The following is a 12,652-nucleotide window of genomic DNA, read 5'->3' as shown; positions in this document are numbered from 1 at the left end:
CAATATTTCTAATCCAAAAATTATCTTTTTACCTCTGCAACTGAGAAATCATTATTTTATACATCTTTCTTGTGATATACATAGTTATATTCATGGTGTATATTGCTGCATTCCACGCTTCCTTATTTTGATCATATGCTGCTGCTGACTTGATAAATTCGACAATTAAATCAAAAGAGCATTTTCTAGTAAAATAGTGAAATTTACTCTTGATATAAATTTGGTCGTTATTGACGCAGAATGATAGTTTTGACCTGAAATTATCCTAGAAAAAGCTTCGACCTACTACCCCCAACCCTACTAAACTATCGTATTATACATGCTCAAGATTGAATTTTCCTTTAAATTCTGGTGGGTGGGGTGCAAATATTTTGAAATTTCGACAAATTATACATACAGTACAGGTGTAAGTGTGAACATTTTTTTTTAAAAAAAAATGATACACATTTTCTAAGTGCTTTGTGCGTGTTGATAATTTCAAAAAATCGTGAAAGAAATATTGAGGGGAAAAGTCGCTGATTTTTTTGTTTGAAATATTGTAATACCCTTAGGTAAAACATGAAATGTTTTTGGGGTCTGAAAGTGGTGGCAACATGTCAAAAAATTTTAAACTGATGAACGTGTGTTTTTTCATAATTAGGACCCTCAAAGTCAAAACTTCGATTCCAACTGAATATTTTAAAAGAGCACCTTAAAAGGTTTCGTGTAACATATTTTTGGGTACCGAATTTCGTTTTGTAATTTTTCCCTAAGTTTGCCTGTTATTCAATATAATGCTTCTTTAACAAAATATACTTTTCTAAACTATTTTATATACACAATTGTAGTTGTGTTCTTCAAATTCGCAGTTTTGAATGTAATTGAATATTATACTTACAAGAATCACGAAATTAGAGCTCTAATGTTCAAAAAGAAAATTTGGAAGTTGGAAAGGAACAAAAAAATGTGAGAAAAACAAGAGAGAATGATATTTGAGTAGTAGGTATATCAATGTGTTTTAATTTTAAATATATATGTTAGAGTAAACTTATTTACTATAAATATTCATTTAACATACGAAGCTATAAGATACAAATAATTATTCTCTGATAATGAAAACATCCAAAAGGAAATACCATATGACTTGCGATGATTCATTCAATCTTCGTTGCTCTCTTCGTCAAATGTAATATTTCCAACTTCAGAGCCTGTTTTAAATAAATCAGAATCTCACTCGGGCGTATGATTCGAGATTATATCTGGCATTCAATCAATGTTCAATGTGCAATGTTCGAACATGTGTCAGCTGGTTGATGTCCGTTTGCGCATTGTCATGACTGTTCTTTAATTCACTCAATTGTGATACGCTATGGAATATACTGAATAAAACACTTGTTATCTTATCATTACGATGTCGGGACTTCGACTTTTAAAACTCTCTCTTCATCCCTTTCCTTACTTTCGTGAACTCCAATCATGGAATCAGCATTCACAATTTCACCTAAATGTGAGATGGCTTAACTGACAGGTTCCTCTAAACCGTTGTTTCAGTTTATATTCTTTCAACTCTGGGAAGTCTAGAACATCGGAATATTGTAGTAGTGTAAAACTCACTTTTCTTCTTTCCCAATGTTGTTCTTGAATTTCACTAGCGAATTCGCTTTCCATGGTGAAGACTTGTTTCCATTTGATTTAAGATCTTCGCAAAGTTGTCCCAAACCGACATCAATTTTTTTTATTTTTTTTACTAAATCACTGTTCAGGTGACAAACTGTGCGCGTAATTTCGTCAACTTTGGGTAACGATTTGTTGTCCATTTTCTAATGTAACATGTTATATTTCAGATGATTATGCCATGAATGACTTCTACAACCCAACGGAATTTTCTAACGAAGCGTGATTGGTTAGATTGTTGTATTGTAAGTTGAACCCTATTTCCCTTCAAAGTTGGCATCAGGACCATGTATTCTTGTGCTGTCCAGAATAAAGATAACAGCTGGCATCCCCTTTTCTTTTGAGGAAAGGTTTACAAGGGTCTTGGTGGGACTGCAGTGGCTCCGTGGTAGTCTTCACCTCTGGTGCATGGGGTCCTCGGTTCGATCCCAGCTCGCTCCAAGTGAGCTCTGTAGTGGACAAACACTGTGCGTGGGTTTTCCCTGGGTTCTCCCGTTTCCTGCCATTTACTTCATTCCAATGTTTCATTCATTTTTTATCACCGTTTAGCGCAGCCGTCATAACAGTCGGACGAAAATCTTAACTTCATTTCATGTCATTTTTCAAGGACGTCACTCAGTATTCCTTCATACTGCCAAATACGTAAGTTACAAAGCCATCTATCGTGTATGTTGTAAATGGCTTGCAAATCTGAATCTTTTTCTGGCTAGATTATGACTTTCTTTGATATGCATTATTTGCACTTTTCTCATTACGAACATATGTGCCATCGCAAATCACAGCAAGGCTGTTCCGAATATCAGTCTAAACATTGGCAATCTCAGAAGGTCATTCATTGATGAGAAAGTCTCTAGTGTTCGTCATTGGCCCAAATTGCATCGGTGATATATCTTCGCCAGATGCATTTAAAACCGCATCCAAATACATATCTGACAATTGTTTATTCATTTCCAATGTTAATGATTGCAGCAATGATGTAAGAGCGATTGAACAAAAATACAATTATTGCTTGCATCAAGTTTCGTTGATTTATATTTTGCATTGAAGAGAATATTTCTCTTACTTTCTCTATATTCTGCCAACTGAAAGCAATGAGTGTCTGAATGCACTATTTTGGCATGGAATGTTCTTGAAATTAATCGAACAGGGTAGAATGTGACTTTGCAGATAAAACATTCAAGTGTTTTGCCAGGTCATTGGGCGGGATGCTGCAGGTTGAACTGAATAATCTTTCGATGTAAAGCTGATCTATATGAAAATTGTTTTTGAATAAACGTGAAGCACAGCAGCGATTATCACTAGAAAATATTGACGAAGAAACAATCCCTGTAGACATATCAAAGAATGCAACGAAAAGTCCATTGCTTGTATGGGCCGAAAATATTGTTGACAACGTTAGAACAGGTATTAGTTTAAACGAAGGTAGGGAAAATCAACAATATGTTCCAGATATTGAACAAGATATCCTAAAAATTTGCCAGTTACTACCGTTGTAGACAGGTGTTATAGTGCCACTCTTCGGCTATGGATCTCATACAACTTTTAGCGCACGTGTTGAAAGTAACATTAAAAACATAAAGCACAAAGTATTCCAGAACATTGAAAAGGAATTTATCAAGTCTTGTTGGTGTCTTAGTCACACAAAGTACATAAAAGCGTCAATGAAGCTATTTGCAAGATCTCTTCAATCAGTTTCAGAAGAGGAACATTTCAAGACATCAACACATGTAGTAAATCTAACAACAGAAATAAATAAAGTGGAAAGAAGGTGTTTCTATAGGGGAAACTATCAGAAAGTGTCGATGTTGCCGAACATAGGTTCGAGGAAGGTAATACAGGATAACTGGAGAGATTAAAGCCGTATAAAAACACTACCAAGAACATCGTACTTGCCCCAGAATAGCGAAAGCCGTATAAATGGTTCAACAAATAGTACAAAATTCTGAGATAGTTAAAATTCGTATTTGGAGATGTCACACTACAACTAAATGCATCTCTAAAATTTTGCAATGAGCCTCCCTCATACATTTGAATGGTACATTTTTTCTTCGTGGTACAAAAAGATAAATAAATGGCACAAAATTCTGAATTCCTTAAAATTCGAATTTGAAGATGTCGGACTACAATTAAATGCACCCTCCAAATTTTGAAATGGCACTCCTTTGTTTTCTGCGAAGAACTGTAACCGGGCTACGAACGGTACGATTTTTCAAGTTTTGGTGTCTTAATATTTTTTCTTTATAGTAACAAACATAACAGTATGGACACACAAATCTTCGCAAGGTGAACCTTCTAATGCTGGCCACCTTACCTGCTTCAATTTTCGACGATTACTTTTAAGTTAGTTACCTTTTTTCAATTAGCCTACGACCAAATCATTTCATCCCTTACTGTTCAATTGTTTAGACACAATTGTTTGATATATTCAATAGTTTGATATATTCAATAGTTGTAACAAATTATATAAATAGTGTTCCAGAGTATAACCGTAAAATGTTTTTCTCTTCAATTTTATTTATTAATTTGAGATAAACCAAGGTTACGAGATTATATTTGAGTTTCAGTTGGAAAACCTTGATTGTGACATTATTCCATGACTAAGCTTCTAAGTACTCGTCTGTCAGTGCTGGGCATATTGAAAGTATATTTAAAGTTTGTTTTATCTTGATTTATTGTAGTCATAGTCAGGCATGTAGTCTCAATAATCATCACCATTTCCAAAGGTCAAATGTAAGAAATACTATAGTATCTACTGAGAAGTGTAAAATAATGTTTAGTGCAAACTTTGCATATTTTAATATTGTGTCACGTTTATTTATAACTAGCCAATTCGAACATACCATTTATTGTAGAGGAAGTAAAAACACAACATCTATTTGGATTATGTTATTAAAATTACAAATCATGAAGAATTTAGTAAAAGCTTTTTAATATTTTCAGTATTCACCGTATTTGGTATTTGGCAATGAAGTGAATAGAACATTAATTGGTTATTACGGAGAATTATGGTATACTTTGGAGAAGAGGCTGAATTTCACGTAAGTCTACTAAGTAATATTTTGTTTTCTTTCGACACTATCTTTTAAAATGTGTTCCTAAATAACGTATGTTTCTGCTGTTGTATAACTCTTTAAAAAATAGGACAACACAAGCTTTTTATTTTGCTAACTTCTTAAAAAAAGATTTAGCACTGTACGAAGTTCCGTCGCATGCCTCTGTGATAATATTGTAGCTCAATATAGATAGGATTATGAATATGTAATGCTTCACTGGGTCATACACGAATATAGCTAATTAGACCCGGACATGTATTCATTTAGCATAATAGATATACAGTAATATTGTGTGGTAAAATTTTATGTGTATGTAATACTTAAAATTCGTTAATAGCTACTCTCACAGCAAAAAATTGATAGATCCAAACTTATGACAAATTCAGCAGTTTCCTCCCCTTATCATATGGTATGGTTAGCTGTGAATAGGTGGTCCAATAACCTAAAGGGCGCTAATGTAAAGTATCTGAATGTAGAAATCTATTCATAAATAAATAATATTGATTATATTATTGTTTTATTTTAGTTTGAAGAACGCAGTATCTTTTGAATTTTAATGCATAATACGTGTAGCAAAATCTTTATTTTTTCCTTTTAAAAATGTGTTACTTCAGACGAAAGAATAGGTGCAAGAAAATTAAAGTAACAAAGTTTTTCTTTTAAATACATGCTTAAGATACCATAATTGTAGGTTCATGTCTAATATATCTTTGGTCCTTAATATTGTGCTCAACTCCAATCCAGCACCCCCTCCATGTAGCGGACCGTCATCAAGGAGGGAGTGGAGCTGAGAGGGCGGCTTTATAACTCATTCATTTATAACCCTTCATCTTCATATCATTGCATGCCCTCTCAGCCGCCAATACCGCTACCGGACTCGCGGGCGGTTGGTGGAAGTCGGGAAGAGGAAGGTCAAGTGAACGTCTTCCTCCACTTGGGGAGAACGTGCACCCGCGCGGCCTAATGTTGTGTGCGTCCAAGGTTTGTGTTGCCCGGAGTGTTGAGTCTTTGAAAATAAAAAATACTCGCAAAACTAAAAATAATAAAAATACAAAAATTAAAAATACAAAAAAATCGACACCTTTTTGTTTTTGTTATTTCTGGGCTGGTGGGGGTCTATCCATTTGTTTTCCAGGTTTCTTTCGTTTTGTTTCACTTCTTTTTCCGGAGCCACGCGTTTCTGTCGACGGGAATGGTTCTCTTGCACTTTCATTCCCCTTGACCGCGTTGGCCCCACGCTGATCCTAAGGTGTTGGGCGTGCTGATGGGATTGCCAGTGAATAACGTTAGTTCTCCCCGTTAACGCCCAGGTGTGACCTCACACCTTTTTTTCCTTTGAAAATGTTTATTAAAAATCACACTTTTATGGGAACGAAACCTATACAATCAGATCCGGGCTCTTCTTCACGGAAGACCCCAGTTGTCCGATATCTTGTAATTAAAGATAAAGACGTTGATAGTGCCAATTCTGATGCAAACCGTCCGAGTGCTATTAAGGGCTTGCCCCCTTTTATTATTCATAAAGTTATCACCTACCATGCCGGACAGGTTAAAGACATGAAGAAGTTGCGTAATGCCACTTTATTGGTGGAAACGATACACGAGAGGCAAACGGGAAGCTACTTAAGTTAACATCTATAGAACCGGTGAACGTGTCAGTCGAACCGCATCGTATGCTGAACGTCTCAAATGGGTAATATCGTGTTGGGATCTCCTTAATGCCACCGAAAAGGAAATTAAGTCGGAGTTAGCAGACCAACACGTTATAGACGTAGCTCGAATCAAAAGGAAGAAGTCAGGTGAACTCGTCGCCACAAAGTCCCTGATTCTTACTTTCAGTTTACCCACGCTTCCGGAGTACGTCAAGCCTGGATACTATTGTTTGAAAGTTCGGCCGTATATACGTAGTCCCTTGCGCTGCTTTAAATATCAACGTTTTGAGCACACCAGCACCTCGTGTAATGGGAGTGCTGCCATTTGTGCGATTTGTGGCCAGGGTGGTCATGGTACGGAACCCAGCAAAGCGGCCAAGCCCTTCTGTGTCAAGTGCAAGGGTGAGCATTCAGCTTGGTCTCGGCACTGTTCAGCCTTTCTGCGCGAGAAGCGTATTCGAGAACTCATGGTTGTTGAGAAGATTTATGCTGCTGATACTAAGCGTCGTGTGAAAGAAAGCGTCCCTTCTTCGCTTTCTGTTCCCTTCGCTACTGTTGAAACTAGTCTCGAAAATCTGTAGCAACCTAGACATTCGACGTTTCCACCCAGACAGAGTCGCTCCCAGAGAATAGTTGTAATACGAAGTCCCCAGTTGCAAGGGCAAACGAACTTCCCAGAAACCCACGTGTTTCTGTTGGTGGTGCTCTTCGGCGTACTCCAGCCCATCGCCGATCACCTTATATCGCCGGAATGAAACTTAGCCCACATATTCGCCGGCTGAACGAGACTGTTCTCACTCCCGAGAGAACGAAATCTACGCCAGTTCGTGAGCCACCTGCAGTTTTGTGTGAAATATGACATGGTGGAGGACGAACTTATGGACTCCGAGTGGGCTCTTTTTGGACCCCGTGGTAAAGTTCGCCTCAAACGTTGATCTTTTAGAGTATGGCTTTTCTTCAGTGGAACCTCAATGGTCACCGTGGTCACCGTGAGGAATTGACCCAACTGATCACTGACCACATGCCTGTACTTCTCTGCCCACAGGAAACCCATTTTAAGCCGACCGAGTCCTTCCTTCTTTCTGGGTATACTATTTATCGATGTGATAAGCGAGACGCTGACCACGCTGCTGGCGGTGTGGCAGTCTGTGCCTCCGATTCTGTTCATTCTCAGCACATTCACATTGTATCAGGACTGAGAGCCATTGCGGTGCGTGTACAGTTTTCTCATTCTACGTTTCACACTCAGAAGCCTTTACACCACCGATCTGCTTGAGCTCTTCCATCAGCTTGAGCTGCCAGTCTTCCTTGTAGGAGACCCTAATGCCTATTACCGTCTGTGCGGCTCTGTCCGTACTGACTGTCGTAACCGCGAGGTCACCGAATTTCTTGAGGAGAGTGGCTTGCTTATCCTTAATGATGGAAGTCTTACTCCTTTCTCCACTGCCCATGGCAAATATTCTTGTCTCGACCTCTCCATGTGCAGTGCTGGTCTCTTGACCTCATTGACATTGAGAGTGCATCCTGATTTTTGTGGCAGTGATCACTTCCCGTTGTTGGTTGAGGATCTCCCTGTTACTCCTCCTCTTCCTCTCCGGCGCTTCAATCTGAAGCGTGCTGACTGCAAAAAAACCGTGAGCTCAGTGAATTTCATTGTCGTGATGATCTCCCTCTAGCTGTTGTGGCTGAGGATTTTGAGCAGACTGTTCTTGATGCTGATCATGGTTCCATTCCAGAACGCGGTGGCGACGTTTCCGCCGGCGTGTTCCATGGTAGTCTGCAAAAATCCGTGAGGCTCGTCAGCTTGCTCTCTCCACTTTTAATCATCATCCCACAAAAGAAAACCTTCAGCAGTTCCGCATTCTGCGTGCCCGGGCTCGACCTCTGGTAAAGATCTCGAAGCGCCAAAGCTGGAAGAATTACGTTTCGTCACTCAGTAGTGGCACGCCTATGTCAACTGCGTCGCGTCGGGTTTCTCCCTAAACGGCTCTGCTACTTTCCTTCTTGTTCTAGCATTAAACGTGAATGGTGTTCTAGAGAGCAATCCCTCAGAAAACGCCAATATATTAGGCCACCAGTTTGCCACTATCTTTGAGTCAGATCACTACCCACCAGCCTTTGTTCCTTCACGTCCTCAGCTAGGGCCAAACCTGTTAAATTTCCGTACCGCCAACAGTGAGGACTATAACGCTCCTTTTACTCTCGTTGAGTTCGAATCTGCTCTCTGCGAATCGTCAATTACTGCTACAGGGCTTGACTGTGTTTCGTATGATATGTTGCGCAACTTCTCGCGCGATTCTGAGGTTGCGTTATTGCAGCTGTATAATCGCCTCTGGGTTGAGGAGTTTTTTCCACCTGCTTGGTGTGATGCCCTGGTTCTTCCTATCTTGAAGCGAGGGAAAGCTGCAACTAGCCCCACGAGCTACAGACCCATTGCTCTCATGAGCTGTGTCTGTAAGCTGCTAGAGCGAATGGTCAACAAGCGCCTGGTATGGTATTTGGCATCGCGTTCCCTTTTGGGCAAGTTTCAAAGTAGTTCCGTTCAACTATTGACAATCTTGCTTATCTTGAGGGTCAAATTAAAGATGCCTTTCTAAACGGAGAACATCTGGTGGCTATATTTTTTTGACTTAGAGCAGGCGTATGACACTACATTGCGTTACGTAGTCCTAAAACAGTTATATGACTTTGGTCTTCGTGGACATATGGTCCAATTTATCACGAATTTTGTGTACGAGCGACACTTTAGAGTGCGTGTCGGATCTAGTCTCTCAGGGCGCTTTGTACGAGAAAATGGTGTTCCACAAGGCAGTGTCCTTAGTGTCACGTTGTTTGCTGTCGCTGTCAACAGTGTTCTTTCGCAGATCCAGGCTGCTGTGTCTGGTCTGCTTTACGTTGACGACCTCATCATTTTCTGTTGCTCCCGCCACCTCCACGGCATTACTCGACAGTTTCAACTGACTCTCAATCGTCTTGTTCGCTGGTCGAATGAGACTGGTAGCCTATTTGCCTTGTTGACCCGGACTTGTACCTCGATGCCACCCGTTTGTCATTCGTTGATAGTCCGTTTCTTGGGTCTGGTGTTTGACCGTCGCTTGTCGTGGGCACCACATATTCGGAATCTTAAGTACTCTTGTCTTCGAGCTCTGAATCTTCTTCGTGTTCTTTCCCACGGCACGTGGCGCGCTTATCTTGCTGCTCTTCTTCGTTTGTACCGTAGTCTAATTCGGTCCAAGTTAGACTATAAGTGTGTTGTCTATGGTTCTGCTCGTGCTTCTCTGTTAAGACAAGTTGACACTGCCCCCTCCATGTAGCGGACCGTCATCCTCGGGGAGGGGGTGGAACTGAGAGGGCGGCTCCATCATTCATTCATCTATCACCCCTCATCTTCATATCACTGCATGCCCTCTCAGCCGCTAATATCGCTACCGGACTCGCGGGTGGTTTGTGGGAGTCGGGAAGCGGAAGGTCTAGTGGACGTCTTCCTCCACTTGGGGAGGACGTGCACCCACCCGGCCTGCCGTTGTGTATGTCCAGTGTTTGTGTTGTCCGGAGTGTTGCGTCTTTGAAAATATAAAAAAAAACCAAAAAATAGCAAAACTTAAAATCATTTTTAAAAAACAACAAATATTTAAAAATAAAAAAAAATCCGCACCTTTGTGTTTTGTTTTGTTCTTTTTGGGCTGGTGGGGGTCTATCCTTTTGTTTACCAGGTTTCTTTGATTTTGTTTCATTTCTTCTTTTTCCGGGGCCACGCGTTTTTGTCGACGGGAATGGTTTTCTTGCACTTCCATTCCCCTTGACCGCGTTGGCCCCACGCTGATCCTTAGGTGTCGGGCGTGCTGAAGGGATTGCCAGGGGGTAGCGTTAGTTCCCCTGTTAACGCCGCGGTGTGAACTCACACCCTTTTTTCCATTATAAATGTTTATTATTATTCACACTTTTATGGGTATAAAAACACACAAAACGGGTCCGGGCTCGCCCTCTACTAAAAAGCCCAAACTTACTGAAAGCGAGATAGAAAATTCCGTCAGCGAGAATGTGGAAAAGACAGGTATCGCGACACCCGTGGTCCGATATCTTGTAATTAAAGATAAAGTAACTGATGGTGCCGATGCTACCGATAACCGTCCGAGTGCTCTTAAGGGCTTGTCCCCTTTTGTTATTAATAAAGTTATAACTTATAACGCCGGACAGGTTAAAGATATTAAGAAATTGCGGAATGGCACCTTACTGGTGGAAACCGTCGACGAGCGGCAAACTGCAAAGCTGATGAAGTTAACTGCTATTGGCCCAGTGAACGTGTCCGTAAAACCCCATCGTCTACTGAACGTTTCTCGAGGGGTGATCTCGTGTTGGGATCTCCTTAATGCCACCGAGGAGGAGATAAAGTCGGAATTAGCGGACGAACACGTTGTAGACGTAGCTCGCATCAAAAGTAAGAAGTCAGGTGAACTCATAGCTACCCAGTCACTGATTCTTACTTTCAGTTTGCCAACGCTTCCTGATTACGTTAAGGCTGGTTTCTATCGTCTCAAAGTTCGGCCTTATATCCCTAGTCCCTTGCGCTGTTATAAATGTCAACATTTTGGGCACACCAGCACGTCGTGCAATGCGAGTGCTTCTCTTTGTGCCAATTGTGGCCTGGCTAGTCATGGTGCGGATCCCTGTACAGCGACGAAGCCCTTCTGTGTCAACTGCAAGGGTGAGCATTCAGCTTGGTCTCGGGATTGTCCAGCCTTTCAGCGTGAGAAACGTATCCGAGAACTCATGGTTGTCGAGAAGATCTCTGCTTCCGATGCGAAGCGTCGTTTGAAAGAAAGCCATCCTTCCTCGCTTTCTGTTCCCTTTGCGACTGTTGCCGCTAGTTCTCGGAAATCTGTTGCCACCCAGACTGTCGACGTTTCCACCCAAATCGACTTGGTACCACAGCCTAATTGTGACCGCAAGACCCCAGTTGCACGTGCGAGCGACCTTTTTAAGAATCCAGTTGCAACCACGAGCGCACTTCCGAAGACTCCAGTTGCAACCACGAGCACACTTCCCAAGACTCCAGTTGCAACCACGAGCGCACTTCCCAAGACTCCAGTTGCAACCACGAGCGCACTTCCGAAGACTCCAGTTCCAAAAACTAGCGAAGTCCCCAAGACCCCACGTGTGTCTGTTAGTGGCGGTCTTCGGCGTACCCCCGGACTTCGCCGCTCGCCTTACATCGCTGGCCTTAAGCTTAGCCAGCATATACGCCGGCTGAACGATACGGTTCTCTCTCCCAAGAGACCGAAATCTACTCCAGTTCGTAAGCCACCTGGAGTTTCTTTGAAATCTGACATGGTGGAAGATGAACTGATGGACACGGAGTAGACTGTAATGGGCCCTAGTGGGAAAGTTCGCCTCAAACGTTGATCTCATCTACTATGGCGCTTCTTCAGTGGAACCTGAATGGCTTCTCTACTCACCGTGAGGAATTGACCCAACTGGTCACTGACCACTCGCCTGTACTTATCTGCTTGCAGGAAACCCATTTTAAGCCTACCCAGTCCTTCGTTCTTTCTAGGTTTACTATGTATCGATGTGATAAGCCAGATGCTGCCCACGCTGCTGGCGGCGTGGCAGTATGTGTTTCCGATTCTCTTCATTCTCGGCAGATTCACATTGTATCGCGCCTGCAAGCCGTCGCGGTACGAGTATCCTTCTCTCGTCCGCTTACAATTTGTTCAATATACGTTCCTCACTCAGAAATCTTTACAACCGCCGATCTGCTTCAGCTCTTCCATCAGCTCGAGCCGCCAGTCTTGCTTGTAGGAGACCTTAATGCTTATCAACGTCTCTGGGGCTCTGTCCGTACTGACGGTCGTTGCCGTGAGGTGACGGACTTTCTTCAAGAGAGTGGACTGCTTCTCCTTAATGACGGAAGTCCCACTCACTTCTCCACTGCCCATGGTACATATTCTTGTATTGACCTCTCCATGTGCAGTGCTGGTCTCTTGACCTCATTGACTTGGAGAGTGCATCCTGATCTTTGTGGCAGTGATCACTTCCCGTTGTTTGTTGAAGGTCTCCCTGTTTCTCCTCCTTTTCCTCTCCGCCGCTTCAATTTGAGTTTCATTATCAGTGAGTTTCATTATCGTGATGATCTCCCTGTCGCTGTTGTGGCTGAGGCTTTTGAGCAGACTGTTCTTGATGCTGCTCATGGTTCCATTCCAGAATGCGGTGGCGACGTTTCTCGCCGGCGTGTCCCATGGTGGTCTTCGGAACTCCGTGAGGCTATCCAGGCTCGTCGGCGCGCTCTTGCCA

General features: G+C 42.0%; 1 protein-coding gene across 1 annotated transcript in view; it reads left to right on the top strand.

Annotated features, from left to right (window-relative positions):
* LOC145689026 (uncharacterized) overlaps positions 1–12,652 on the top strand; it is a 135,615-nt gene that overhangs the window by 52,968 nt on the left and 69,995 nt on the right. The window contains exon 4 of the mRNA XM_081763164.1: positions 4,594–4,691. Within this exon, the coding sequence (XP_081619290.1) occupies positions 4,594–4,691 (98 nt within the window). The remainder of the gene's footprint in view (positions 1–4,593; positions 4,692–12,652) is intronic.

The sequence above is a fragment of the Thermobia domestica genome, chromosome 7, assembly GCF_964235325.1.
Source record: "Thermobia domestica chromosome 7, izTheDome1.hap1.1, whole genome shotgun sequence".
Taxonomy (NCBI): domain Eukaryota; kingdom Metazoa; phylum Arthropoda; class Insecta; order Zygentoma; family Lepismatidae; genus Thermobia; species Thermobia domestica.
This window is presented reverse-complemented; position numbering and strand designations above follow the sequence as displayed.